The 25,870-nt window shown below is 45.0% G+C and overlaps 4 protein-coding genes across 8 annotated transcripts in view; 2 read left to right on the top strand and 2 right to left on the bottom strand.

Moving 5' to 3' along the window:
- LOC6617238 (1-phosphatidylinositol 4,5-bisphosphate phosphodiesterase classes I and II) overlaps window positions 1-25,870 on the bottom strand; it is a 36,407-nt gene that overhangs the window by 2,294 nt on the left and 8,243 nt on the right. For all 5 annotated transcript variants that reach the window (XM_032727687.1, XM_002041529.2, XM_032727689.1 and 2 more), the window contains exons 2-13: window positions 21,991-22,365; window positions 14,114-14,260; window positions 9,488-9,625; window positions 8,178-8,311; window positions 7,550-7,735; window positions 7,234-7,431; window positions 6,590-6,772; window positions 5,699-5,879; window positions 4,326-4,560; window positions 3,074-3,219; window positions 1,139-1,352; window positions 215-1,078 (exon numbers count right to left, since the gene is read on the bottom strand). In XM_032727687.1, the coding sequence (XP_032583578.1) occupies window positions 215-1,078; window positions 1,139-1,352; window positions 3,074-3,219; window positions 4,326-4,560; window positions 5,699-5,879; window positions 6,590-6,772; window positions 7,234-7,431; window positions 7,550-7,735; window positions 8,178-8,311; window positions 9,488-9,625; window positions 14,114-14,260; window positions 21,991-22,083 (2,719 nt within the window). In that variant the 5' untranslated portion in view covers window positions 22,084-22,365. The remainder of the gene's footprint in view (window positions 1-214; window positions 1,079-1,138; window positions 1,353-3,073; window positions 3,220-4,325; window positions 4,561-5,698; window positions 5,880-6,589; window positions 6,773-7,233; window positions 7,432-7,549; window positions 7,736-8,177; window positions 8,312-9,487; window positions 9,626-14,113; window positions 14,261-21,990; window positions 22,366-25,870) is intronic.
- LOC116803621 (trypsin) lies at window positions 16,949-17,936 on the bottom strand. The gene has a single exon (XM_032727691.1). It carries the CDS (start codon window positions 17,911-17,913, stop codon window positions 17,059-17,061), a length of 855 nt encoding a protein of 284 aa, XP_032583582.1. The 5' UTR covers window positions 17,914-17,936; the 3' UTR covers window positions 16,949-17,058.
- LOC6617240 (lectizyme) lies at window positions 18,764-19,725 on the top strand. The gene has a single exon (XM_002041531.2). The coding sequence runs from the start codon at window positions 18,793-18,795 to the stop codon at window positions 19,624-19,626; it is 834 nt and encodes a 277-aa protein (XP_002041567.1). The 5' UTR covers window positions 18,764-18,792; the 3' UTR covers window positions 19,627-19,725.
- LOC6617239 (lectizyme) lies at window positions 20,864-21,794 on the top strand. Its single transcript, XM_002041530.2, has one exon. It carries the CDS (start codon window positions 20,872-20,874, stop codon window positions 21,685-21,687), a length of 816 nt encoding a protein of 271 aa, XP_002041566.1. The 5' UTR covers window positions 20,864-20,871; the 3' UTR covers window positions 21,688-21,794.

Raw genomic sequence — 25,870 nt, 5'->3', positions numbered from 1 at the left:
TCAGTGTGGGAGTGTGGGTGGTGGTGGGTAGTGGATTGTGGGTTGGGTAGTGTTTGTGGTGTCGGTTTAACCAAATCCGAAAATCCAAAAGTACAACCGAAAGTTATATGAAACGTTACCAAAAAGAAAAGTAGAAAGAAAAGTAGGTAAATTAAAATCGTAATTCGATGTGGGTAAGTGGAGCTACGCTTAACAGCTAATGCAGTTTACTCACACGACTTGGAGAGATCTTCGTCCGCACTGCCCAGCGCTTCGGCTTCGTCGGTCAAAACAGACAGTTGAATATCGCGCTTCTCTAGCTCACTTTGGTATTTAATCGGGTTAGCTAGCGCCTCTGCGAAATTGGAAAGATCATCGGGCACATAATCCTTGACCACCACGCACAGGAAAAGAGAGGCCAGGGCTATTGGTTGACCCACTTCAGATCGGAGATTTACATGTCGGTAACCAGGGCAAAGACCGATTACGGGCAAAACACGGTGACCAATGAGTTTGCCACCCTCCTCATATGCTGCAATTCGAATGCTCGCCAACTCGGGGAGAACCACCTTCTTAAACACGAACGGCTCCTCGTCATAAAGTGGATTCATTCCATTATCCCGGACTGTCTTGGTGCGGAACTTCTTTCTAACCGTGTCCGCTGGCAAACCGTACATATCCACTTCCACAAAAGTGTTCGCCCTCTTATCCGTGAGAAACTGACCAGATAAAACAGTGATTGATACTGTGCCTGCTATGATGCCATCCACAGTGCTTTCCGCGAAGGGATCCAATCTGCGATCTGAGCGCCGCATAAACTCCGGCTTAAGTAAATAACCGGACCGAGCGTTATACTCGAAGATCCCCAAATTGAGTTGCATGGCCAGATCGAGGGTTTGGAAGTTAAGTGCCACAAGCTGACATCCGGCATTCCAGAACAACTGCGGCATAAAGTTGGAGCTATCAAAGCGAGTGCCCGCCGGATAGACACGAGATAATTGGTGTTTGTTATAGTTCACAAACTCAATCGGTCGCTCCTTCAACAGTGTTGTCGCCTGTTTTTCATCAAACGAAGACATTTCGTAGCACCGATTCTTTTCTAAAGGAGTTGGTATTAAAATTTAATCATAAATACTAAATCCTTAGCCATTGTACTTACTTTCTGCATTCTCAAAAGAGCTAAAATGAATCGGCTGAACATAGTTGACCAAAGCTGAAATCTCTGCTCCGGCCTCCGTTTCCTTTTGAGCCTTTTCTGGCGGAGGTTCGTTGCCGCTGGGCAAATTGGGCGTGGTGTTAGGCAGGGATTCATCCTCCGAAGAGCTGTCCGAATCGGAGGATCCAGTGCTGTCTTTGGAGCTTTGGCGGATTTGCTGTGGTGGGAGATTGGATAGATAAAAAGGTGGTTAGTCTTGCGGTTTTTTGTCCTCCTGAGGTCACCAACAGCAGTCCCCAGTCACATATTACGTATACGCAGGGTGGGACCCCATGGTGGAACTATTTAATTGCATGTCATTGCATTGCTGGTGCCAAAAGGGCCAGCCACATACGAGCAATGGAAGACGGAATATGAAACCCATTATTATATGTTGTTCTGTTGTAGCTGCCAGAGATCCTGCTTACTCCCTTTGTTTTATGGCACAGTGAAAATATATTAATATTCAGCTTAGTACACCCATTCATGTTAGATATTTTTAATTTATTTAAGCTTAAAGTGAACTATACAAAAGTCCTATACCTCCCACATAAAGAATGATTTTAAAAAATCATTTGAATACACATATTAATATAGTTAAATATATAGACACTTTTTCTCTGTGTGCAGATAATGCGAAGAAAATTGCACAGATTGTGTTCCCTTCGTGGCGAGAAATGGCGACAAGGGGAAGTACACAATGCATTGCTGGGCATTGCATAAAGTTTACGACATGAGACCAACTAGAACACGGCGGTCTGCGGTATAATCCTCCCTTTACCCATTGTCCAACCGGAACCACGTCACAACGAAATCGATTTATAAAAGCCCCCAATCCGGCAGCCAAAGGAAGTGCGCATAAAGTGCGCCAGCTCGAGGACCAGGACCCTAGCGAGTCCCTAGCGGCTAATGAGAGCAAAATGCACAGCATACCGCGCTTCCCAAAATGTAAATTCCATCATGTGAACAATGGTAGCTTGACTTCCATTAGCTGATGCCTCCCATACGGCATTTATTATGCATTACGGCCATTACCTCTAAGCCGGGCCCACACCAAAAAATCATTAATTATAACACTGCCCTAATAGCAGACAGGCAAATTAATTTAAAATGCATAAGGGTGCAACTATTTAGCCAAATACGTATGGGTTTCGTCTCCGCTCAAGTTTAGGGGGACTCCCACGTGGCTCCTGTTTGATTACTGCCCGCAATACGGAAGGTTTGGGTAACTTTTGATTGCTCACGTCGAGGATCCACAGTTCGCATTTCGTTGACTGTCACTGGTCATCAGGCACCCAACCGCATACATTCCCATTGCCAGACACATCCACTCTATTTCATTCATTTCCATGCACACATTCATTTAGAGCATTTTGTAGAGCACACATGTACTCAAAAAAATGAAGAGAATTTGGATTTCCTAAACTGAGATGTGCTGTGGTTGGTTGGTTGGCACTTCGTGTCAAATTATTGTAAAAATAAAGTTGCATAGAATAGTTTTAATAGTTTTTGGAAATAACATGAACTGTTTTTCACTTCGAAGCCCTACTTTTTGGCGGTGCTTCAATGGCTTATTCCCTCTATCCCGTACTGTCACCATGATTATTGCGTATGCAAACCGGACGTAAAGAGAGCAGTCCGATGACAATCATCATCATCATCAGGAAGAACAACGGCCAACAGCAAACAGAAAAACAAATCAGCCGGAGTCAACAGAGGAACCGAAAAGTACTCCTCGCTATCGCCATATCCGTTCATCAGTGTATGCGACGTGGAGTGTGCCATTAAATGCAATTATGGGCATGCCAGTGACACGCCCACAATAACAGTAATGGATAGATATACGTAGTACCCTTTAACCTTTTATTACCGTACCCAATAGCATGGAACAATACTCACTTGCAACGGCGGTGCGTGTCCTGCTGTCCCAGAAGCACTTCCGGTTCCTGTTCCCGTGGCAACGTCCCCGTTGGCGGTGCCCCTGGTCACGCCCCCATCCTCATGCGCGGCCGCCAAAGCGACTTGTTGCGCTGCCTTGGCATCCACTGAAAAATGTATGTAAATGTATTACAGACACAAAAAATTGGCACGACAGCTTCGCAACATTGTTAGAATTGAATGAAATGAAAAATGAACCACGCCGTAATGGAATATAATAAAAATAGGTATAAATCAAATTACATGCAATTGCCGTGCTGGGATCCCGGGGATGGAGAGATGACAGCTGGGATCTGCAGCCGCTGGCTGGGAGGGGGGAAATAATTTGCATTTATAAATTGGCTTTTTGCAATTCATGAGCTAAATGTCACCCGGCCAATGCCAGAAGGATGTGGCTCCTAGGGGGGCGGAGGAGCGACGGGCGAAGCGGCGACAAATGTCGGGCCCCCGGACGACTGTGCAGCTGCGCATGCAAATGGGTCCTGCAGGAACTCAAAGCTCGCAAACAGGAAGTGGAAGTGGAAGTGGCCATGCGGCAAATTTATCAACAACATTTTCGCTGCAAAACTTTCAATGGAAGCATCGCGAATGCTCTACGTAAAGATTTACTAACTGAAAGGAGGACATGGTAACTTCGGCTAAATATTTGACATCTAGACTGCAGTCTAAATTGGTAAGTACTATTTATATTGCACTTCAAAAATGTGGCCATGTTACCTATTAAACGCATGTTATTGAAACTCTATAATAAACGCTGGAAGGGCCCATCCATTTGTGATGTCAAGCAGTAGGTAGCCCTGCTTTCTAGCTTTTTAAGTCCCAAGTGCTTCCCGTGTGCTAGCAAACTCAAACATCCAGTTCATTAAGAGCCACCCCCGCATCCCCATTCTTCGACTGTGTTCCAAATTTGATATTCCCAGCCTGCCTTTCGGGCTGCTGAACTTTTGCAGAAAACACCGAGCAGCTGCTGCGTGTGCGGAACTCATTTGCATTTTTCATATGCCACGGGGGTCGGAAGGGGTAAATAGAAGAGCGGGGTAAAGGCAGGAAGCTTCGATGCGGAAACATATGTGAGTCAGACTTAAAATCCAGAAAAACCAAGCAGCGAACCGAACCTGGCTCAGACCACATTAAGCATGAGCCTGGTGTATGTGCTTGGTGCGCAAAAGGAGTCGCAGTATAGATTAGCTTAGTGGAGGATTAAATAACACACCTGAATTCGCTGTAGTCAGTTTGTTGTTGGCTGCCGGCGTGCCCACCTGCGCTGGCTTTTTGTGGTGATGATGGTGATGGTGGTGGTGATGCTTCTTCTTGTTCTTGATTATAATCTTGCGGCGCAGCATCGCCGGCGGTGGCAAGTCCATGTTCGGTTCCAGCGGATGAGAGTCCAGCGGCTTATCGAGCAGCATATCGCCAAATATTTCGCGACAATAGTTGGCAATTTTCGCCTGTCGAAGGTGCAAAGTAGGGAAATAAGTAATGTGACATAAGGTAGTGCACAAGGGTCTTGTTAACTAATTGCTAATAGGCAATTGCATTAACTTCACGAAAAGGGGTTTCCTTGTACACAGAGGGAAAATACCAGGCGTTACTTTCAAATATTCTACATACACTCCATTATTTACATAACAAGACTGCCCGAATCGTCCTACGAAGCGTCTTATCGCTTTAACCGGTATTTTCATGGCACTCAAAACTAACCATATATTAGATAGAAACAAGTATTACAAATAATTATTTTAAAGGACTACACTGTCATTAAATTCGAACAATTATATGCCTAATGAATGTGAAGACTTCATATGTTCAGCTTTACTGTCATAAGTTTGGTTTTTGGCACGTGACACGTTTGCTAGCTGGACTTGTTACCTGCCTGGACTCCCAGCGGGAAATTTAGTTTATATTACTACTTTTAATGGCAAAACTTCTGACTCTTTGACGGTACCTGGTCTCCTCCTCTGGCTGCTTTTACCTTTCAGGCCGTAAAAACTTTGCCTTTGTTATTATCCCGCTCGTGAAGCTTAAGCAGCCGGCAATTACCGTTCGAGTGGCTTCTGAGATTCGCCAAGTTCCGTGACTCCTGACTCCCTTCATGCTCCTTAAGTAATGTTTTCAGGCTCAAGGAGCCCCAATGTGTGCCACCGCCGAGTCATTTGTTTGTCTTTCCCCGAATGATGGATCAGGCTGATGAGTTGGGACTCAACTGTTGTTTTAGGACAAGTAACATTGTGGCCTTCTGCGTTCTTCAATTTAGCGTGTCCGAAGGAGAGTTTATTGCCCTATATTTACTTTGGTAGTTCAAACAGTTTTTGACTCCTGGAACTTTTGCCTGAACCTGAATCTTAGCCTTTGGTGTTGTCGATGCATTTATACGGCAGGGTTTCCCGGAGATAGAAAAAGTAATGCATAGACTAGATACGCATTACTTCTTCCATCTAGTTTGCGTCACATAAGGAGAACATACTTTGTAAGAACTGCTCGCATATCCTTCTACTTTGCCGTGATCAAAAACATTTTGATTTTCTAAGACAGTTCTCTCAGTTACTAATGGTCTTCCCAAGCCCGTTCCCGTTGATTGGTTCTCACCTGTTGCCTAGGGTTGCAGTGATTCTCAAAGCTCAATATCACAGGGTATTCGGATGTTTTAAATGCACTCTCTGCGATGGCCTCCAGCACGTCCTTGGCAAATATCTCGGGCACGAACGTATAGCCGTGGACAATGACTGGCTCCTCGGTGCGTCCGTTCCAGAAGTCGAGCTCAACGCATCTGCAATAAAGTTAAGACAGAAGAACACAAATTGAAAGTGGTAAAAGCAAATGACAATTTCCTACTTCTCACTTTTATTTTTCCCCTCCCCTTCCCATAACCATACCCACACCCATAGCCATTTCCCATTTTCCTCTGTAAATCGCTCGCAAAGTGCCGAATGCAATGTGACAGTCGTACAAGCGGAGAATACAAGCAAAGTAACAACTTCTTCGTCAATAAATTTTGTGATGTGTGCATCGTCATGATCATCGTTGTCAGAGCAGACTCAAGAAAAAATGTGTTCAAATCCATTTTTTTTGGATATATAAAGAACCCTTCTCCTCTCGAATAATAAAAAGTTTATAATATAGTTAAAGCATTTCATACACTATTCCTCTTGCATGCTCTAACAAAAGATTAAACTGTGCACAGTAAAAAAGTGGGGGTATCGAATTTTATGTTTTACCGTTGCGTTTTATATACTTTTTTAAATGATTTTTGTTTTCAGTGAATGCTGTTTTCTGGCAAATGCAAGCTGCACCTGATGTTTTAAGTGAATGCCATCGAGAGTTGCTTTTTATGTGTGCGTTTCTCATCTGAAGGCCACCACACACGCAAAAACACACACCTCGGCTTAAGGTCATGGCCAACACTCGTGCAATGGCAGCTGACCACATCAATTGCGTCATCGGCATTCCACTGAGTGACCCGCATCCGCATCCACTCACCTGCATCCCGCCAGGAGACACTGCCTGTAAATCTCGACGGACGACTTGCCGGTCAGCTGGTGTCCCGTCAAGTAGGTGTTGTGCGAGGAGTTGATGAAGTAGTGCGACATCGGCTGGTCCATGTCATCGCAGAGATCGAGCTTGCTGGGCGCCATGATGGGATTGTCGTCGCCCATTAAGTACCTGTGGGAAGAAATGGGTACACGTAGGGATTACTCAGTCGTCAACATGGAGACGCCAACGTGGCACATTTGCTGAAGTGTTCAAGCAGCTGAAGATGTCGCTTTTGCGTCGCCCACAGTTCCTAAGATCTTTGACTGCTGGCTGTAACAGTAAAATGCGGGGTTTCACGGCTTCTAAGCCACTCAGGGTAGACTAAACTCTCCTGACAGCCATACCATTCCAATTTTCCCGAGTGCGAAGAACAGCGCAACGTCATATTCATGTTCACTTGCATATGCATATACACATGTACTCGCACTTGCACTCAAGAGGACCTTCGAGTGACGCTAACAGTCCCAACAGCTTGCACTGCGTCCGATAAGCTGTCACGCCCAGAAGGGTTCCCCCAAGTGAGTGGATGCAGTGCCTCTGGCACGCACCTCCTTCCACAACCTTTTTCCAGCAGCAACAAGTCAGCTCACCTCAAAAAGCCATCCAGACTGAGTTGGCCCTTTTGCGCATTGAACTTGTTGGGCTCATATTGCTGGATGAGCTCCTTGGCACGGGCGGGATTCGCATAGGGGTAGAGGATCTCGTTCAGGCGGGGATCACGCTGCGTCTTGTTCAGGAACTCCACCAGTTGAGCGATGGACATGCACTTGCGCTTCGAGTTGCCAACGCTAAAGCCAGGAAAGTAAAAGAGTTTGTAGTGGTTTGGCAACAGCAAAGTCATCCCCATATTCAAACGATGGATGAATCTGTCTCCAAACATGATTACCACTTCTCAGGTACACTTACATGCTGTCAAAGAGGCGCTCCACCTCCGAACGCTGCGTGAGATATTTGTACAAATTGTAAAAGTCCTCGAATTGAAATTTGGACACCGATATGCTATCGACCTTTCCCGACGGCAAACCGGTCACGTCCAGCGCCTTCTCGACACGTTTGCGATCCTCCTTGTTTTGGGCGAAAAGTTTTATGATGCTAAAGTGGTCACGACCAGAATTTGACCAGAGGCGGAGTGGAGCAGAGAGTAGCCGGTAGCACGGTTGGATGGCAGACAATGCGGTGTGGTTCGTGTTGATGAGGTTGTTGTCGTCGTCGTCATCATCATCGTCGTCAGTGATGCATGAGCCACGTTCCAGGAACAGCGCCAGCAGCAGCAGGACAGGGAGCATAAAAAAGGGAAATTGCGAAATTGGCGTAAATTTCAATTTTCAGCTCAACGTCGATGGCTACTCTTAACAAATATTTGTCAAGTGCTTCAACGCACAATGCACAAAAGCTAGGAACCCGAACCCGAAAGATGACCGGGATCCAGGACTCAGGACATCGCGCGCTGAGGTGAGGGAGTGTAGTGGGTATAGGGCTGGGGAGTGGGTGTTGGGATTGATATTGGTTTTGGTGGGTGCCTGTTGTCAATTACTTTTTCACTGGTATGCGGCCGCTCTTGTCCACCTGGAGACACAGTTTGGTATGGGCCTTCTGCAGGAACATAATCGCCGAGCCATTGAGCTGGGCCAAACTGTAGGCCAACTTGATGAGTCCGTCGGTCCAGAGCTGCAAAATCGGAAAGAGAATGCGTAAGATAAAATGTTTGCATTCAATGCTCAAGGCTTCAAGCAATATGGAGTTGGCTTTAAGTGAGAGAAGAGTGTCGACTCTTTGTACTTCTCATCCGTGCACTTTTATAGTTGATTGAATTAGTCACTTCATTTAGGCCAATCAAATATCAACTACTACTGTTTATTATTTGAATTATTTCAAAGCAAAATTTCCAATTTATTTTGTTGTCCTAACTCAAGCAGTAAGTAACATGTTGACAAGGCCGGATTGCCTCATGTAGAAAGTATTTCAAAGATATTTTCTCGGGGCAACACGAGGCGGATGTGTGATGCAGGCCGCAGATTGATTGTACAGTCAGTCGGAGAGAAAAGAATGCAAACTGCTGCCCAGTTGCCGTCTATTTCCATCCCTTCCAGTCCACAACTATCGTTTGTTCATGTGTGTTTATGGTCAATATTGTTTATTTGTTTTGCGAAATTCCTTTTCAAAGTTTATGAAAATTTCGACGTTTTCATAATTTGATTTGCCTTTGTTGCCATTTCTGCGGTTCAAGTTGCGTTTGTTTATTTCAGGAATGTCCGCGAAGCGTGCCAAAAATAATGACCACAACAGCACGATACCGGGCTGCTGACCATTGATAAAATAGAACATTGATTTTGGGCAAGGTCAATCCAGGGCAGTGGCAGACATGAGGAATGGACGGTGGACGATGGACTGTGGACTGTGGCCACGCCCTCGCCTCGGACGAAAATCAATAAGAGCGCCGTTGTTGAGTGGACCATAATAACTTTTACGCGCCTTCGGTAACCCACTAAAAATAGCCGGAACCAGAAACCGAAAAGCCATAGGTGTGTCCCGAACAAAAAATACACAATCAGAAAAAAGGCAATTGGTGTAAAAGTCAAGATAACTATATTTTGCCGAAGAAAGGTATTTCTGCCCAATTGTTTCTTTTGCTTCCCAATTTTTTGTAGGACACCATTATATCCACCATTGGCTTGTGGATTATATCCACTCCTGACACAATTCCCCGAATGAGTCGGAACTGTGCCCGCAAATGCGGAATGGCATCTCCTTCGACACTGTTAAGTTGTCATCAAGTTGTCACAAGTGCTCTGCACCCAGCGAGCAGTTGGACGCGGGCCACGTGCGGAGGATTGACGGACTTACCTGGGCTATGTCCCGCCGGGTGCAGCAGAAGTTGACGAACGTCATGTTGACGAAGTCCGAGCCGTGGCATACCGTCACTGTCTTCTCCTCGAGCGTGTCCTGGGGGCCCAGCGTCACAATCTGGCGCAGCTTGTTGTCCTGCAATCGAAAGATGGGCATGACCGTTATTAATTACCAAATGAGAAAAGGGATTTCGCCATTGGGGTAGGGACATGCGCGGAAAATGAAGTTTTACGACCCGGCAGTCGTAAATGGAATTCATATCCTTGCGCGCTAATCCTGCGAGTGCAGCAAAATTCATTTGCTCGCCTCGTAAACCAGACAAACAAAGACGATTCCCAAGCTCAACTGACCGTGGTGCCATATTTCAATTAAACGGCACAAATGGATTTACGAGCCCGGGAGAACGTGCATCCGTGGTCGGGGACCCGACCAACCAGACAGCGCACCTGCACGGAACGCAGAAACGGGGCAGGAACATTTTGACTTCCGAGCCAACTGGGTTGAATGCAAATAAACCCGCGACACAAGCATATGGAATATAAAAATAATTGCCTTCGTAGACTTTCCGTTCAAGGAAATACGACTTAGCGAATCATTTTGTTGCTGCGAAATGTTTATGCGAAAAAAATAAAATGGCCAGACTTTGAACTGACTTTATTTACCTTTAATGTAATAAGTCCTTTAGCATTCTGACAATAATGGAACACAATCTTAGATATAGGAATTTATTGTTATTATTAAATTGTGTACTTGAGATATGTTTCCTAAAACTCGAAACATAGAATCCCGTGTCTCCGTTTGTTCTCTACATTTTAACACATTTATTCCACTAGTAGTGGACTTAAAAACTTATTTTCTTCAACGCAGCAGTTTGTCTCCCCCACTTTTCCAGTGAGGCGGGGCTTAGACCAGGATTATCAACGTCCTTTCGAATGGAAGACACATAGCTCGGGCACAGGACATTGGACATCGGTCAGTTGATTGCAACACGGGAGGACAGACTTTGGGACGGCAGCGCCGAACTGCTTGAAGCGGAAGCCAGAGCATGAATCGGGCATTAACTTTGTGGCCACCATGTCTTGGGGCACCGTTTATTTGGCTCTCCTCCTGCAGTGCTTCCGGCGTTAGAGCTGCCCGGGTGGCCAGGGTGACCTTATCGGCAGGCAGTTTGCAGTGGGACCCCATCGTGGCCTAGCCGCGCTATCTTGTGTGCTCTCACATCGATCGAATAAGCTTGGAAATATGTCTGTCACATACGTCATTATTAAATGATATTGAGAGGCTTTTCCTCCTGAAGGGAATAAAGGCATCGTTTGGCGGTGATAAACGCCCGCGTGGCTGCAGGTTACGCTTATCTGCCAGCGTCATGATTTGCTTTTAACTAAAAACTAATTCCGGCAAATTTGTCGCTCTGAATAATGTAAATGACTTTCGCGAACGGAGCTCCCGTCGCCGGCTCTTCAGCTTATTTCTACAGGTCTCTGTCCGCGATTTGCCGGCACCGTGCGAAGCGTAAAGCGGAAATGACTACGGCGATTATCTTAATTGCTTCTCACGCTTCGCGCTCAGCACTCACGCGCAGTTCGCCGCCCACTGAGTGCCTCCCAATCCTACGGCTCCCTTGGCTGCTAATCCTTTTGGCTCTGCCAGAAATTTGAATTTTAAGAAAGCTCATTATGTCATGACGCAGGGTCGGGGCGCAGGATGTTCGTGATAATTTTAGTCAGCTCAAACACAGTTATTGATTTTCGAGGTGCTAATAAAATAAAACTCTACCCAAATGACACTTCTTACAAAATTATGAAAAGGAATTTATTTGTTGATTTATTTTCTTTCGTAGAAACAAAAAACCAAATGTTCTTATCAAGAACACTTTTGCTGTATAGTTAGTACTCAACGCGCTATATGTCAGGACATGGACATTGACAAAGACGAGGTCCTTGACAAAGACAAAGACAAGGACATTGACAAAGACAAGGTAAAAGACAAAGCTAAAAAGGGTGATGGTGACAATGAAAATGAAGGTATCGGAGACGGTGACGGGGAAAAAGGAGGAAAGAACGACAAGGGCAAGCACGAAAAGGGTGATGGCGAAGGTAACAAGGGATCTGAAAAAGATGGAGGGGAGAAAAAACCGGGAAAACAGAACGAAGTAAAAGAAAAAGACAAAGACAAAGGCAAGGAAAAAAAGACTAAAGATCAAAACTTTAGATCCTCTGAAGACGGTCATCCAGGTAAAAATACTCCCCAAAGTAAAGATACTACTCACGCGACCGAAGAAAGTCACCGTGGTGATGTCGACTTCGGTGATCCTGATAGCGAAGCCAATAGAGAAAAAGACAAAAGTGGTAAAATAGATCAAAACCAGGAAAAAGACAAGGACAAGGGCAAAGGTAAGGAGAAAGGCACGAATAAAAAGGGCAAAGGAAAAAAGAAACCGAAAGGTAAAGGTGAGGATAAGAATACCAAGGATGGCCGGAGTGAAAAGGACTGCCCCTGCGAGATCTGTTGTCCGCCAAAAGAAGAGGACACTCCGCTGATCAAGGAGATGCGCCGGCGGGATCGAGAGCGCCAGGTGCGCGATTACCTCCGCCAAATGCGCCACCGGGAATACATGGAGTGCAAGGACCACGAATACCCGAGCCCGCACCATAAGTGTGATCCAATCCAGTGCAACAACCAGTTCTGTAGCAATCCCCGTATGCAAACTCATTTCGCCAGAGTCCAGGCAGTGCGAAGCTTGCAGCAGATCCTGCGGAGAAGAAATCGACAAGGCGATGTCAAACTCTCCAACGATCTGGACGCACTTTTAGCAAGGCTGTGCAACAGCCTGACAATAAGTGATGGTCACTGCAGATGACCCCGCTTCGACTGTGTTTTGGTGATGTCTAACGAGTCAGAGTCCGCATTTATAACTAGTGCTTAAGTTTTAGTGTCATTACGGTATTGTGATTTAAAGCGATCTTAATTGCGTCCTTTAAATAAACTCGAATCCCAAGCTGAGCCCTGGACTTGTACTCAATTCATTAAGGCACACAGCGAGGGCGGGTTCTCTGCTCTTAAATGTATGCTATGCTTTCTGTTAATCACACATGGGCCTGCGAGTGTGTGTTTGGGCGTGGTCAGCGCCCACCAACTCGTGCGTGTAATTAATGAATGATTCCTTGCCAAAGGGTTTTTCGTTTCGAGGAAGACAGTTTTTCTCATTAATTCTGATAAAGCTGTTTCGTTGGCAACAACACAAGTTTCCTTAACATTTATGTGGCCTAAATGTGTATGATTAAATTGTTACTCAACCATATGATATATTCATCTATCCGTAATGACTGCATCTTAAACCAGATAGTTTAACCTATAGAACTGGCCTATTTTGTATTCACGCTTTATATAGCGGTTAGGTTTCCAAATTCCAAATGTCCAAATTCCTCCGGTCCCGCAAAGACCGCTTTCATTTCCCAACTTTTCCGGCGCTGTTAGTTTGCCTCGGGCAAACTGAAAGGAAAACCAAACTCATTTGCCTTTGGCCTTGGGCCTGCCGCTCTCCCAGCAACAACTGCAACTATTATCGGGGCCGCGGGCGGTGGGCGTTGCCCTAGGAGGACCAACATGATTTATACATGGAGAAAAAGCGGCGCTGACGCCCAAGGATTTCCCCATTGGAATAATTGCCCTAATGGCTGGGACCCAGAAAAAAGAGGAGCAGCGTTCTTAGGACTTTAATTTCATAATGTGCCGCGAATTGTTCAGATGGGCTAGCGAAAGTTTCAAATGACGGCTTCAGGGCCAAGTTGCTTACATGGAAAGCTGGTCAATGGCTCAAAAGCAGGAGTCGAGCCACCTTGCCTTCTCATTGCCGGATATATGTATGTATTAGCGTCGTGGAAAAAAGAGGTATTCCGAGTCCGCACAACAATAAATGGAAAATTGTGTTAAGCCTGAAAAAGCGTGACAGCCGTGAAGGCGCAACTAACTATGGAAAACTCTTGCCAAACGCACACATCACAATGGGGATACTGATTCCTATTCCGATTCCGGGCCCGGCGCACGTGACTTGGCTAGGAAATCCAAACGGGGAATTGGGCCGGCTCACCCGTGCTTCCTCTGAAAATAGCTTCACATACCTGACCCAGTAATTGGCTTTCCAATAAGGCCAGGTAGCAGTGAGAAACATTCACCGATGTATTGCCCAAAAGATTAATACACACTTTACTACGGTATAATAAATTTTGTTGAGTGTCTTCTGTGTGCATCGCGAAATGATGAAAAAGTAATTACATGCGCTTGCGTTATTAAAGCAATCTTCACCTGATCATATAACGGTACCCTGCACATCACACAAAAAACCCCCCTGCATTGCTTAATTTACGTGCTTAAAACAGAGAGTTATTTCTTTTTTTTTTATCTTCGCATTTCAGAAGTTTGCGGTTGCTGCGGTAAATGCTGCTGCTCAAGGAAGAAGGGAGGAGAATCCTGCGAAGCAAAGCCCATTATGACAACGACGGATGAATGCGATGGTAAATTCAACGAAGAATGCTCCCTCCCATCTGGCATTGATTCTATTGACAAACCCCCAGAACCAGCTACCCAAGGAGCGACTAAAGAGTAAAAATCAAGTATACGCACCTTTGGTCGCTTTGCGTACTGTCCTGTGCGAACGTCGCGTATGGTGGCTATATCAAGGATATCCAGCTCGTTGTTCTGGTCGACCCAGTAGAGGAAGAAGCCCTTGGCATCGACGCGCATTGTAACCGGTGTTCCAGTGCCCGAGTCCTGAAATCAGAGAATACAAACCGCATGAGAACCAAAAATGAAACAGGCTGAAAAGAAGACGAACTCTAGTCGCTATTAATAGCGCGAATGATAACAAAAGCGCATATTCCTTCGATTCGGGTCCAATAAATTGTAAACACATGATACATACAGTCGTAAATCCAGAGTTTATTGAACTGCCCCTAATGAATTTATCCCATCCAATATTTCAGCTGAACTGCGGCATGAGTGCAGTCGTCTGTTATTTCTGCTTATTATTTAAGTCAAATTAAATGGGCATCTGCCGGCTGCCATAAATATTTAATTCCACGGCCGTCTATTCAAAAAGGAAAAAGCTTGCGAAAAGTGAAAATTCGCCGTCCGCAGCTGGCAATGCCAAACAGATGCGGATTCCGAGTAACCCCCACTCGAAATTAATATATTTTGTATTTCTCAAATATGCATGCAAATAAGTGGCAGCCAAATCTGGTATCCAGCTAAAAAGATGCCCCTAAAATTCGGCTTCACTTCCAGGAAGCAAGTCGAATAACGCGACAAATGGCGCAAACCAATGGAAGATTTTCCCGGTGGGTGGCAAAGGGGGGAGGTGGGACCTTCATCTGGGCGTGAAGTCAACGCAGACAACGTGCAACAAAGAGTCCATGAATGTGTGTGCAACTAAGTGGGGCAAAGTACGACGGTCACGCTAGCTTTGCTTCAGGGAATGTGGCAACAAAGTGGATCCACCTTGGGGTGCAGGCTTTGTTGTTTTCAGGGGGCGATTTCACTGAAATATTTATTGACTCTCATATTGGTCTTAGGTACCTCACTCAATGCATCACAGGCAACGAATTACGAGTAAAATAAAAATGCGAGCTTCTGGTATTCAAGCAACAGATTAAACTATGACTACCTATATTTAAGCCCGTTACTCGAAGTTTGTTTTTTTATTTTGCTAGTTTCTTTAAGTTTGAAATTGAATATATATTAATGCACTTAGTTCGTGGCTTCTGAACCCCAGGCACCACCTATCTGTTCGCTCACAAAATTCCTTGACTCCAGTCTAGTTCCAATTAGGGGGGGAAATTCCTTGACCCCGTCATCGGTCCATTAAGATTAGGGAACGCTTGTTGTTACGACCAAAATTGATGAGCTTTCAAATACTCGTTACGAGCATATTTAATTCGCGCAGCCACAAGTTCATTATCCTTTTGGGATCGAATTTTGGGTTTGAGTTTAATGAACCCACTAGGTGCCAAAGTGGCCTGCCTGGCAAACACTTTCCCCTTTTCACAGACGAGGCCGAGAGGCTCCCTAATAATTGAAATTGAAAACATCAACTCGGATTCGCCCCCACCACTTGTGATATTCAATTAGGCGCATATTTTCTGGGGATTTTCAGATGGGCTGGTCTGTTGGTTGTTTAGGAAAGTACAAGGGTTTGACCATCGCTAATTGGAACCCACAATCCCCACTCGGGTTGTCTTGGTTGCTTTTCCTGTTGTCTAATTACTGTAAACTAATTGAGTTGAGCTCGCGCGAAGGGGCGGTAAAAACTTCGTTAATTCAATTTCAATATGCAAAATTCAGTGGAAATCCAATAACTGCAGAAATTGTGTGCGAATTTAAGTTTCTACTTCGTGACTGCTCCTGAAAGACTGTGTTGGAAGTGACTGCCTTTTGACACGCTCCTCAGATACAAACAGCCAACGCTGGCACGCGTATCAGTAATTGTATATCTGAATCAGCATCTACTACATCAGGCTATATTTCTACTAATGTATATTCTTGTATGTGGATGTGGGTGTGCCTTTAGGATAAGAACGATTACATGCATAATTGAATTGGTTTAACTGTTGGATCTGCTGCGACTGTAGAAAACGCTTAAAGCAGACCGCACACCGAGCACAGCAAAAGGGGTTGTCTGCGCCAGCCAAAAGTGCCTCAGATGCGTGCACTGAGAAAATTGTCGGTACATATGTATGGCATAGTATTTGAGTTCTCAAGATCTGGGTTTTTTGAGTGCGTTTCCCTTTAAAAATACATGCACATCTGTATCTATGGAACACATATGTTGGTGACAATTGTCATACGCTGTTCTCGATTCGCTGTCAATCATGCTTAGGGAATTGAGTTCTAAAAGGGCTGTCAGTCGTCCGAAGCGAAAGGTGGAGTGATTCAGTGCATTAGGAAGCATTGGGAGGACGACAGGCAGGTTAGGATATGCTAATGCTGCCGAGGAACACCCAACAGTCAGCTCATCTCCCTTGGAGAGTACACCCGTACTATAGAAATACGTTTAAACAGCTGCTGGCTGTGCTACATGCAAATCACACTATAAAATATGTAGCTGTTTAGTTCTCCTTACTTACATTTTCCACCTTACCCATTTTCCTCACTCAAATTACCTGAGAAAGTTTTCCTGAAACTGGAAAACTTCGCCTGCCACTGCTGTTGACGGTTATCATAGCCAACTATCGAAAAGTCGTGTGAGGAATGAGTCACGCTCTCGTCGGGGTCTGTCACCAAATTCCCAAATGATCTTCCTAAATTTTCCCATCTGACTAGAAAGTCAGCTTACACCTTACCGCTTACTCAGCATATACAAAGACCCTATCATAAATCATAAATCGCCAGCTGATCGGCAATCATAAATAGTAGTTCGATTTCAGGCAATCAGCCGTCCACTTATCGAGCAATAAAACAAGGTTTCCTATTCACGTTAACGAGCTCAGTGATAAGATACCAAAACTCGAGGTGGTTACTTTAATGCATTGCTAGAGTATTACGCAAAGATCTCCCCTCCGACACCACGACTCTCAGTTAAGCTGGTAGTAGGCGGCGATCGTTTGGTGGATCCATCCAATGTAAGGGGGTACAGAGGTGTATACTGTTGGCCGATTGGCATACCCGCACGGCATATAGCTCCAGGATCCGAGGCCAACCAGTTCCGCCGGTCCAGTGATGGGCCAGTAGATCAGGGGAGTGCCTCCATCTCCGTAGCAGGTCTTAACCTGGGAGCACACCTGCTGCGCCGTCAGAGGGGCGTCTGCCGGCAGCAACTCCTTGCAACCCGTGCTATTGAGTAGGGGAGCGAAGGCATACTGCAACTCCTTGGAGTACTCATCGCCATCGGCGTCGGTGAGTCCCCAGCCATAAGCTGCAGCTGTCTTATTGCTATAATCATCATTGATGTCGGGCAGGGCGATCTGCTGAACTCGAGCGTTGTACTCGAAGCTCTCGGAGACGTGGAGCAGGGCTATATTGTCACTTCCGGCGTTTCCATTGAAAGAGCGATGCGTGGATGCGAAGTCGACGTAGCGCACTTGGGCGGCCGTCACGTTGGACCGGTTGATGATTCCAGCGTAAACGGGTGTTCCTACGGCATCTCCGTTGAAGGTGCGCAGTTCATCGACACAATGAGCAGCCGTCAGAAGCCATCGTTTGCCAATGATGGAAGCTCCGCACAAGTGGGTATAGGTGGCCCTCGTCAGGGACAGGGACACCAGGTAGGGCACATTGTCCACCCCCTGCACATCGTAGCCATCTATAATCAGGGGCTGGATCTCTGCGTGAACTTGTTCTGTATCCCTCAATGTCAGGTGTTGAATGTGCGGAAGTTTAGCCGCTCCGGCCAAAGCCAAGAGGGGCAGCAGGAAAAGCGGCGATAACATCACTGATACGGTTGAGAATTTGAATCGTTGCCGAAAAGCAACTGGCCTTTTATAGTACAAGACCAAAAAGCTTTGCCATGCGGAGGAAAGAGAGAAAACCCCTGGAGTGAGCCAGTAACTCAAAGAACTAGTTCGATTATACGAATATTGTACTAACCTTTGATACCCGGAATTAAGAGATTACGTTCTTAATGTGGCGCTAAACAATCACCTGGAGTGGGACATTCAACTTCTCTACATTACCTAACATACATACATATATGTAGCATGTAAAATATAATTTAAGATGAAGCTCTGCTTTAGGCTCCATGTACTATTTTACCCTCCGGGTGCTGTGGCATTTAAATTTTGCAATTAACCTTTGAAGCGCGGAAGGGGACACAATGAAGATCGCGGAGTGCATCCTTGCGAGCACTAATTGCAGACTGTCCGGGACAAGCTGCCTCCATGCGGCATTAGGGCCACATGTCCCGTGGTGTGGATGTTGTCCTGAAAATGTTTACGCATACACGCGGTCACTTCAGGGGTATGAAATACTCTCTTAATTGGCTTTGAACGCCAGCTGGGAGAACCCCACCGCGAGGGGTCAGTATTTATAGCATCCTTTGAGACTGGGACGTGGTCGACATTGCCGTGTCAACACTTCGGTTAGCACATTACGCACACCCACGTGGGAGGAAATTTTCAGGGCTTTTCCCATTCAAGGACAAGTTACTATTAAATACGCGTACTCCTATCGGCAAATCGTAATCAATTCAGACGAAATTAACTAATCGTCAAATACTATTCATAAATCTATCTGATTATCTCTAGTGGTGGGCAAGTATAAAAGGTGCCGGTAGTCGGGTAGCCAGTATACATTCTCCGTAAATCTCCAGAATGAAACTGGTCACTGTGACTTTGGTTATTGCCCTTGTGGCCGCCGCCCAGGGAGGCAAGCTCTCCGACAAGCTGGCCAAATTGGTGCCTAGCTTTGCGACCGGCTTCGTGATCAACGGCACGGAGGCAGTACCCCACTCCGCCCCGTACATTGTTTCCCTGTCCACCAACTACTTGAAGCACTCGCACATCTGCGGAGGCACCTTGATTAACAAGGACTGGATTGTGACCGCTGCCCATTGCATTTCCCAGCCAGTAGGCATGAGCATCATTGCCGGACTCCACAACCGTACCGAGGTGGATGAGCTGACCCAGCAGCGCCAAGTTGACTTTGGCCGCATCCACGAGAAGTACCCCGGTCGCGTTGGACCCTACGACATTGCGCTGCTGCACGTGAACGAGTCTTTCATCTTCAACGAGTGGGTGCAGGCCGCCACCTTGCCCAGCCGTGAACAAATCCATGAGGGAGAGACCCACCTGTATGGTTGGGGACAGCCGAAGGCCTACATCTTCTCGTCTGCCAAGACCCTGCAGACTGTTACCACCGAAATTGTGAACTACCAGGAGTGCAAGGAGCAGCTGCCGGAAACCGCTCCTATCGCTGAGTCCAACATCTGCTCCTCTTCCCTGCAACAGAGCAAGTCTGCATGCAACGGTGACTCCGGCGGCCCCCTGGTTGTTGAGTTCACAAACGCCCCCTCCGAGCTGATTGGCATCGTATCCTGGGGCTACATCCCCTGCGGAGTGGCCAACAATCCTTCCGTTTACACCAAGGTGTCGTCCTACATTGATTGGATCACCAAAATTCAGAGCGCCTACTACCAGCTCTTCTAAACAAAAGGAAGAAACTATTAGTCAGACCTATTAGCCAGGATCGAAATCGCTATTGATCAGAGTCATGATCGATTGTTGAATAAATGCATGCAACTAAAACTTGTCTTGTGTTCTTCAGGCTCTTTTCTTCTTGAAGTAAACTGCCTTCAGTATGAGGCCAGTTTCGAGCGTTGACATTGCAACAACGAATTTTAGAAGCCTTTAAGAAGGCTTAAAATAAAATTTAAATTCTTTCTAAAATACTATCCTCTTCAACGCAAAGCCAAAACGCTCATCAAGAAACTAGATTTGTACACCACTCCGATCGATCAGTTGTGAAATAATTATAGGTCTCTGTTTGCTTTTTTTACAATTTATGGTGTCTGATTACCCTCGAATCGATCGGTAATCGGAACTGGATTAAAGACGGTCCCGAACACAACATTTGTCTCTTGATTTATGGCTTCTAATAAAAGCTCTGGAAAAGCCCAGACTTTTGGAGGCGTGTGCAATTGATAGACGATCCAGTATGGAAAGTCATGCACTCGACCAATCAAATCTATCCTTACTGAAAGCTCCTTATCATTGCTATTAAAAAAGTGCTATCTAATATTGAACAAGTAGATTGGAAAAGCTCTACAAAGTTCGAATTCTTAGAATCAACATGTTGCTAAAATACAACAAAGAACACAAGAATGACGCATCAAAATTTGCAACTTTAAAAGTTACACTTTTCTAAAGGCTTTTTGGCGCTACTAAAAATAATTCCCAAATAAAACGGTATATACATTTTAGGTCCTTGTGAGAAGACTCAATAATATTTACATTTAGGTTTCCATATTTTATCTGCGCTCTAAATGATTATTATAAGGGCGTACTAGCTTCTTAATCATTGTTTTCTATATACAAAAAGTCATTACTATTGTTTTAAGACCAATACAATGAACACACTCAGACAAAGTGACCTGTATGTGAGCAGATAGAAACTTGCCATCCAGATCGGGGCCAAAAGCCAGACATGTTGGCTGCAAGGAAGCTTCTTCTGTGCCTTAAGTGCATGCATGCGCTGAGATATTGGAACTCTTATCAGTCAAAGGCGCCAGTGCAGGACAAAGCGAAAGCATATCGGGGCCAAGAATATGCCGGTGATGATCGTGATAACGATAACTGGTCTTGGAGTGCTTACAGTTCAAATTGGAGATTCAAGAGACCTATATAAGGCGCTAGGCTAATTGGCAGTATAACAAACTCAACAGAGAACTCAAGATGAAACAATTCGCGGTTATATTCGCACTGGCTCTGGCATCGGTTTCGGCCATTTCTGTCCCTCAGCCGGGATTCCCCGAAGGTCGCATCATCAACGGCTATGAAGCGGCAAAGGGAGAGGCGCCCTATATTGTGTCCTTACAGACCACAGCCAACTCGCACTTCTGTGCAGGAAGTCTGATCGACGAGGTGACCATTTTGACCGCCGCACACTGCCTGACCTACAATCAAGGTCAGGCAGTTGCCGGTGCACACAGCCGCACTGACCAGGAGAACGTTCAGATTAGGAAGTTCACCAATGCCCAGTACGTGATCCACGAGAACTACGGTGGCGGTGTGGGACCCAACGACATCGGACTGATTCTCCTCAAGGAAGAGGATGCCTTTGACCTGAATGCCGTTGCCCGTGATGGCAGCAATCCGGTGGCCGCAGTAAGTCTTCCTTCAAAGACATTCCAAGGCACTGGCGATGGATATTTGTACGGCTGGGGCCTCGACAACTCAGGATCGCTAGCGCTGAACCTTCAGAAACTGGACGCTATCATTATTGGCTACAACGAATGCAAGGCGGCGTTGCCATCCTCAAATTCGCTGGCACAAACCAATGTATGCACCCACACCCCCGGAAAAAACGACGGGTCCTGCAACGGAGACAGTGGCGGCCCCCTGGTCTTGAAATCCAGCAGTCAAGAAGCCGAGCTGATTGGCATCGTCTCCTGGGGATACAAACCCTGTTCGACCACTACCTATCCTTCCGTATACACATCAGTGTCTTCGTTTTTGCCTTGGATCTATGAGAACCGTAAGTCGAAGTAGACAATAACCTATTCTGTTATATACCCAATTAATAAACGAACATTCTGTATTCAAACAAAATAAAAAGCGTTATGACACATTGGGGTAAAAGAAAACCTGATAACTCAGCTATCAAAATTAAATTGATTAGTGCTAAAGACTTTTTTAGACGAAAAAAATACTCTTAAAATACTTTGAAGCAAGCCTACAATGTCTTTTAACCAAACTACAAACAAAATAATGGAATGTACCAGTTACAAGTATAAGTAATTAATAATCAATATTCCCAGACAACATCGTCTAAGTACACAGCTCACTACTCACATCGTCCCATCGAATGAACTTCTCGCCATCTTGCAGAGCTTGTGGCACCTCCACGCTGGCGGTGGAGATGTAGGTTCCTCCGGCACTCATCATCCTCACAAATTTTTGGGTTTAAAATCTCGTTTACGGGCTACTGACCCACTGATGAACGCTTTCTGCTTACTTTCTGCGCGATTCTTGGATTAGCCGCGGCTCCTCATTTCCGTTCTCGTAGTTGTCGGAGAATAGCCACACTGCACACAAATGACGCCATAGTCCTGTCAGTATCCGAATCATCGACGTGGTCCGGGTACAGTTAGAGCGGTGTTGACTTTGCCCCGCGTCCGAGTTTTTTGGACTGCATTCTGGGGCTTGATTAAGAGTTCTGGCTGTTTTCTACAATCACAAAGAAATTGGAAATATAGTTAAACAATTTATTTTATCATTATTTTCATTTTGAAACTTTATCCTTATGGTAAAGCTAATAATTGTGAACTAATTTTCGCCGATAAATTCCTATCCTAATTTTAAAGGGATTATTTCTGTCAAGCCCTGTTCCCAATTGAGTCATGCCCAACTGCAGATACACCAGATACCATTAACAATTTTCCAAAGTATGACGCTTTTGTTTCGCTGCCATTGCGGGTCAACCCGATTACGGGTACGAGAAAGGTCAGGAACAGAGGTCCGGACTTCGGATTGCAGCCCCCTGAATGGGCTTTCAATGAGCGGCGGACGAAGCTCCATTCATTCCATTCAGGTCTCTCCGGCTTTGTTTGGCTGCTGTCGCTGGCCATTGTGTTGCGAAATTCCCTTGTAGATTCCTTCACCTTTGCGTTTTGTTGGGTTTCTTGTTTTTGTATTTGACTGCACCTCATTTATGCAGGAAACCGATTTTCGGCTTGCTAATTTGGCGCACAAACATTTTTAATTTCAATTAGTCGACAGAGCACTCCTGACCTGAGTACTATCGAGTAGCCTAAAATAGACATCCGGCACCCGGCACTGTTTTCGGCACTCGACCGATCTGAACCGAGTGGTTCTTGTTTTGGCCTAATCCACTTAGAAACTCTGAGATGGTGGCAAATCCGGGGAAGAATGCGTAGAGGGGAAACGCACGTGACTGCTGAGAGCTAATACTTTCGTAATTTCTTTTGGCCTTGTCATAACCAATTTAAGTCAAGTCCGAAGAGCAAACCCGAAACTAAAACAGAAACAGAATCTGAAACTGTGACTGAAATGGATCAAAAGCACCCAATAAGAGAAACAAAACTCTTACACCGAAAGAAACAAAAAATACTGAGAAAACAATTGGAGCTGAAAATAAGTAAATATAATAATAAATATAAATAAATATAAATAAATATAAATAAATATATAATAAAGTACCTAAAGCTGTTTTATTCACACAAATACATACATGCACACATGGCGAAAATTTTCCCGCATAAAGGAAGTCATTTGTTTGTATTGGTTGCTTTTCCGAATAGAATTGAATTTGTAAATTTATATTGCCGTTTTCCCTGCCATTTTCTGCTTCAAATTGAGTTTGTACATCATAAATTGCGAGCTGCCAAAGGGGAAATAATTAAGCATTTTCATTCTCTTTGTCTTCCGACTATTTTCGAATGTTTGTATGTGGCAAATGGATTTTGAGTCAATATCGAAAATTGTTATCGTAAGTAAAATGAAAAATGGAGAAGACGCTGCTCGATTTTCCTCATTTCCATTCTCGCCTCACAGCTGTTCCATTTCTTTCTCTCTTTTTACTTTGCAAATCGTTTTAAGTGTTTTATGGCAAACGGCAAAAAATTTATTACAGCCAATTTGCAGGAGTACCTAAGAGTCGGTGGAAAAGGTAGGTTCTGTATGGGTTGAGTTAGCTGGCGTTTGGGGACCAATTCTGGGGATACGCAACGGAAATCACAGCGGCAACACAAAGGTTTCAAGTGACTTTCCCCATGGTTTTTTCTCGTTCTCAAAGAAAGTGATAGAACGAGCCCATGAATCATGTATGCAACGGAAACAGAACAAAACGCTTTCCCACAGCATCTCCCAGTCCGACTTTCCCGACCGCCCAACCCACCATTTGCCCCTCCGTCGGCTGGGAAAGCTGCATAAATCAAAACGCCAGTCAAAATATGTTTTCCTTTGCCAGCTCACATCCAAAGGTTAAATGTTGATATATGCTGCGAACCATGGAGTACTTGTTATTGGCTTGTTTATTGCAGGCTTCCAGTAGATCTGAGCCGAATTTATGCACCTACATAAAACCTATGTATGTATGTTTCGACAGAGGAAGAATGTTGAGAAATATTTAAAGATCGTAGGATACTCGTATCCTATGCTTTCGCAAATCCATTTAAACGTAAAAATATTTTTATAAATCGTGGTCTAGCAAAAATTGTTTTATTTTTACTAAATTTCGAGATGAAAGGTTTCGGACGTGAAAGCTATTAATTCCGAACGCCCCTGCTCCATACTCTTTTGTGCGGCAAGGAACTGCTTTTGAGTACCTGCACCTAAGTGTCCATTTAGTGTATGGACAACTTTTCCGAATGAATGGGGCGCCCCAAGTGACAGGGCTTTCTCTCGGGCTTCTTCTTCTATCTGCCGTTTCCGGGAAAGGTACGGAAGTTGCTTGTCAAACGGCAATCTCACCCAGCAACGTTCTCCGCACTCACACAAACACGATAATCAAATCAAGGCGCCAGCTATTTGGTTAATGTGCATGACAGCGTCGCCGGGAACGCAATTGAAAAGCTGAGTGGGTCCCAGGGAAAGTAGAAATGTTAAAACTGAAGCAGGTGAGCGCTCAAAGATAAGAATTGTGGCACAAAAACGGGACGGGCAACAGCGACATTTTTGTAGCATGCTTTTCGGAGCGACAGTTTTCCACTTGCTCTCTCGTTTCACCGCGCGCGCGAAAAATTGCAGCTACAGCCTGTAGCACTCTGTATGTATGCGTGTATGCTTGTATGTGTGAGCCGACTATAATTTCATTTGTGGTACATAAAACTTGGCCAGGCTTCATCTCTTCGGGCGAAGACGATACGAAGGCCAGAAGAGAATCACATTAAACTAATTGCTTTAGCTTGTCGTTGCTGTTGTTTCCATTGTTTCAGCTCCTGTTGTCGAGTGTTTGATTGTTAGTGCTTTTAGGCAGCGCAAATTTTATTTGCTTGTATGCCAAAATGGTTTATGCCCGCATTTGACAGCCATTAAAAATTGAAAAGGCACCGACTAACAAACACACGCTAGCATACACACGCAAGTTATAAGCGGGGCGGTTCAAGGAAACAAAAAGTTCCCCGACATAGGCATTTCTCTGTTGTAGATTTATTTCTTCTTGGAAATATGCTATTGGTACAAAAAACTTAAAAAAATAAATGATTAAATGGTTCATTTGAATGACTCCCAAAGAAGCACCTCAAGCCTTGAAAGACAACTGAACATGAAATATTAACTGAGGATGGGCCAAGGGTCATTGTCTGGTGAAAAATACCTTTTCTATTTGGTGCTTGGGCTCTCTAATTTCCCCCTTTTCCACGGCGTTTTTAATATTGCAATTTTACCTATTTCGAAGAAGGAAATAATTCTCCACGAATAAATGGACTTGAATTTTGGAGCGTTGCGGAATTGATTTCCTTCCACATTGCTTGGCGCTAAAAGAAAAATTTCTTTGCGGGACTTCCTCTTATTTTCCTACCATGTTTTCCTTGCCATTTTTCTCATTCGAACAGAAAATTCATCACTCAGAGTGGAGATGAGGGTTCGCTGGGTGTAAGTCAACAACTTGCCGGCCCTTGGGTGCTCTGCAGTCGCTGATGCTCATATCGGTAGCATAAAGTACACAAATAAATAAAAATATAAAGCGTTGCACAGGGGTGTGGAATGGAAA

Source organism: Drosophila sechellia, chromosome 2L (assembly GCF_004382195.2).
Source record: "Drosophila sechellia strain sech25 chromosome 2L, ASM438219v1, whole genome shotgun sequence".
In the NCBI taxonomy this organism is placed as follows: Eukaryota; Metazoa; Arthropoda; class Insecta; order Diptera; family Drosophilidae; genus Drosophila; species Drosophila sechellia.
This window is presented reverse-complemented; position numbering and strand designations above follow the sequence as displayed.

What these genes read in the sequence shown, in the direction of transcription:
- LOC6617239 (XM_002041530.2), top strand. Translation starts at nt 20,872, where the DNA reads ATGAAACAATTCGCGGTTATATTCGCACTGGCTCTGGCATCGGTTTCG.
- LOC6617240 (XM_002041531.2), top strand. Translation starts at nt 18,793, where the DNA reads ATGAAACTGGTCACTGTGACTTTGGTTATTGCCCTTGTGGCCGCCGCC.
- LOC116803621 (XM_032727691.1), bottom strand. Translation starts at nt 17,913, where the DNA reads ATGTTATCGCCGCTTTTCCTGCTGCCCCTCTTGGCTTTGGCCGGAGCG.